At 54.6% G+C, this 3,349-nt stretch overlaps 1 protein-coding gene across 1 annotated transcript; it reads right to left on the minus strand.

The window, feature by feature from the left end:
- Nucleotides 1-1,509: 1,509 nt before the first annotated feature.
- LOC119091127 (RYamide receptor-like) lies at nt 1,510-3,097 on the minus strand (the record flags this gene model as incomplete). Its single annotated transcript, XM_037213807.1, has 3 exons — nt 2,755-3,097; nt 2,589-2,710; nt 1,510-1,692 (listed from the first exon to the last, which is right to left on the minus strand). Coding segments are annotated over exons 1-3 (648 nt in total), but the record flags the coding sequence as incomplete, so codon positions are not given.
- Between the last annotated feature and the right edge of the window lie 252 nt (nt 3,098-3,349).

The following is a 3,349-nucleotide window of genomic DNA, read 5'->3' on the forward strand; positions in this document are numbered from 1 at the left end:
TCCGCAGTTCTCTGAGTCAGCTGTGCGAGAGATTGATGACTGGGCTGGACCCAGGGCCCTCCTCCCTGCTCACTCTGGGTCAGACTCTAAGCGAAACCCTCACTTCACTCAGAATACAGATGGCCCTGGTAACTTTTCCGCTGATGAATTACTGCTGGTGTCGCGTGATTGCATGGCACAAACTGAGGATGAACGAGTTTGATCAGTCGAGCGGCGATGTCTGTTGGCTTGCATTTCCATCCACCACTAGCTCGTTTCAATTTCGGGCAGAAATCCATTCTTTGCTGGTAAAGTCGCGAACAAAGAACGATGTCAGTGCCATCTGTCGTGCAGACTTCGAAGCACACCGTATACGAAATTGGATCCATTTATAGGCCTGAAGTAAGGGCACGACCAAACACAGTGTTGACTTCACTTCTTCAAGGCATTAATAACATCGCCGGACAACAGTTCGCAATGCCAGTGAAAAGTAATCCAGGGTGAAGGTCGTGAAGAATGAACTTGGAAGGCTGTGGTACCTCTCACCCCCACGACATTCATTGAAGGTAAATCGCGCGTACTTTGACTTGACTAGTTTTGCTCCGTATGCATGATTGTGAAACCTTTCTTTGGGATGGGAAGTTGTGCTCAATTTTTTTTTTAGAGAGATGAGGAAGAGAGAACGAGAGAGGAAGAGAGAGAGAGAGAGAGAGAGAGAGAGAGAGAGAGAGAGAGAGAGAGAGAGAGAGAGAGAGAGAGAGAGGAGAGAGAGAGGAGAGAGAGAGAGAGGGAGAGAGAGAGAGAGAGAAGAGGAGAGAGAGAGAGAGAGAGAGAGAGAGAGAGATAGAGAAAGAGAGAGTAGTGTATACATAATATATATATATATATATATTATATATAATATCTATATATATATATATATATATATATATATATATATATAGATATATATATATATATATATATATATATGCAAATATACTATCCTTGTACAAATATTTAAAGAGTTAGATAGATAGAGAGAGATGCATGCTAACAAAACGTGATATATTATACGCCCTCCTAATATAATTATCACCTCCATCACGTTTACCGTTTATTGTATTTACTTCTCACAACGCAAGACGCATTTACTCCAAACACATCGGATGATAAATTATTCGGGGGAAGTACCAGTCATGCTCCGCGAAGCGGCCGCGGCGTGCGGGATCATCGAACGATCAATACATTGACTCATAGTCAATACATTGAACATTGGCATGGCTTTAATACCCGCTGAGACGACCATCGACCACCATGGTTCTCCATGCCACTGGCCGCGGGCTCACCAAGCGTGCGTGCTCATCTTCCGTTTGACGAGCCCTCTAAGCTTGCGTGCTCACCTTCCGCTTAGCGAGCCCTCCAGGCGTGCGTGCTCACCTTCCGCTTGGCGAGCCCCCCAAGCGTGCGTGCTCACCTTCCGCTTGGCGAGCCCTTCAAGCGTGCGTGCTCACCTTCCGCTTGGCGAGCCCTCCAAGCGTGCGTGCTCACCTTCCGCTTGGCGCGCGCCAGCCTGATCTCCCTGACATCCTGACTCCTGATGAAGGGCGAGCTACGACCCCACACTTCCAGCGCGATCCTGCCGTACGTCACGGCCAGCACGGTCACCGGCAGGAAGTACTGCAGCAACATCACCACCACCGTGTAGTAGCGCCGCCCGTTCCCCTCCCACACCTGCCGGCACAGCGCCGGGGGTCAGGAGGTCAGGAAATGTAGTCCCGTCCTCTGCCACACCAGTCGGTGTGACTACGGGGGTCGGAAGTCAGGGTCTGTTGTCTCGTCGCCTCCGACACCTGTCGGCACAGCACCGGGGTCAGGAGGTCAGGATCTGTAGTCCCGTCCCCTTCCCACACCTGTCGGCACAGCGCCAGGGCTTATGCGGTCAAGGTCTGTTGTCTCGTCGCTTCCAACACCTGTTGGCAGAGCACCTGTGCTCACCCGTGGTCAGGAGGTCAGGGTCATTGCCTCACGGGGAAACATCGCCTGGAATCGATCAAACGTAGCTGTACTGTTCGCATAGCTTTCCGCACGACAACCATATTCACAGCTTACAGGGCTGCTGGTTGTAGCATCTGTGAGCAGTGAGCCTTACGGACAGCATGCTACAATGAGTTGGATGCCCGTTACGCTGCATAAATGAGCCATAAGACGTTATGTTCACACATTCACGCTGTATGTTCCAGGGTCAGGATAAAAAATAGCCGGTTGGTGGTCGTTTGTTGTTGGTGTCATTTTGCTCCCACCAGGTTGAAAGAGGGAGGCAAGGAAGCGAAAGGTACGATGTCGTGGATAACTCGTAAAGGCGGGCGCACTTTCCCTGCCATACTATCAGGACTCCCCTGCTGAGGGCCTTTCTGTGCCCCCTGATCCGCCTCTCCCCCAGCGCCACCACCACTCACCGCCCTCATCTGAGGCCCGCGCCCACCCTAGCCGCCACGTGCGCCACGTACCCACCTCCTGGCAGACGCAGTGCTCGTGCATGGCGAGAAGTGGCGCTCCGGCCTCTGGCACGTCCGCGCGAGACGTGACGGCGATAGGCACGCAGGTGGAGAGGGCCAACATCCACACGCCAGCAGCACGATGCGCGTCCGCAGCCGCGAGCCGCGCGACACCAGCGGGTGCACGATGGCCGTGTAGCGGTCTGCAGAGATGGCCACGAAGCGTGTACCGCCGACACGAAGACGGAAACCGCCTGCGCGAAGGACACGCCGCGACAGAGGCGCGTCCCCGAAGGGCCAGAAGCCGACACGACCAAGGTGGGGAACGTGAAGGGCATGCAGAGGCAGGCAATGAGCAGGTCGCCGGCCGCCATGTTGGCGATAAGGATGTTGGTGACGGTGCGCATGCGCGTCGCGGAAAAGACGACGTAGCAGACGGGTGTTGCCGGTGAGGCCGGCGACGAAGAGATCGAGTAGCCGACCCAGGCGACGGTCAGGAACGGCAGGTCTGGCGGCGTTTCGAAGCAGTGCCACGTGCGGTACTCCAGCGGCGTGATGTCGTCGTGCAGGGCAGACGCAGTCGTGAGCAAAGCTGAGTCCACAGCGGTGTGACCTCGTGTGACCTTTGATACGCCAGACATGTCGATGCGTTGACCTCTGGCAGCAGTTCGCTGACACTGAGCTGCGACCTGTTGACCTCCAGCAGCGAACTGTTGACCCCGAGCAGCGACGCGTTGATTCCCGAGCAGTGACGCGTGGACCCCGAGCAGCGACGCGTTGCTGGAGGTCATCAGTGTCGCGGGGTCACTGGCCATTTCCTGCTTCGAAGGTCAGGTGTGACTCAACTAGCTGCACTCATAGCAGCATCGCAGGTGACGTATCCGGAGTTTTTC

Source organism: Pollicipes pollicipes, unplaced genomic scaffold (genome assembly GCF_011947565.3).
Source record: "Pollicipes pollicipes isolate AB1234 unplaced genomic scaffold, Ppol_2.1 Scaffold_3257;HRSCAF=3824_pilon_pilon_pilon, whole genome shotgun sequence".
Lineage (NCBI taxonomy): Eukaryota > Metazoa > Arthropoda > Thecostraca > Pollicipedomorpha > Pollicipedidae > Pollicipes > Pollicipes pollicipes.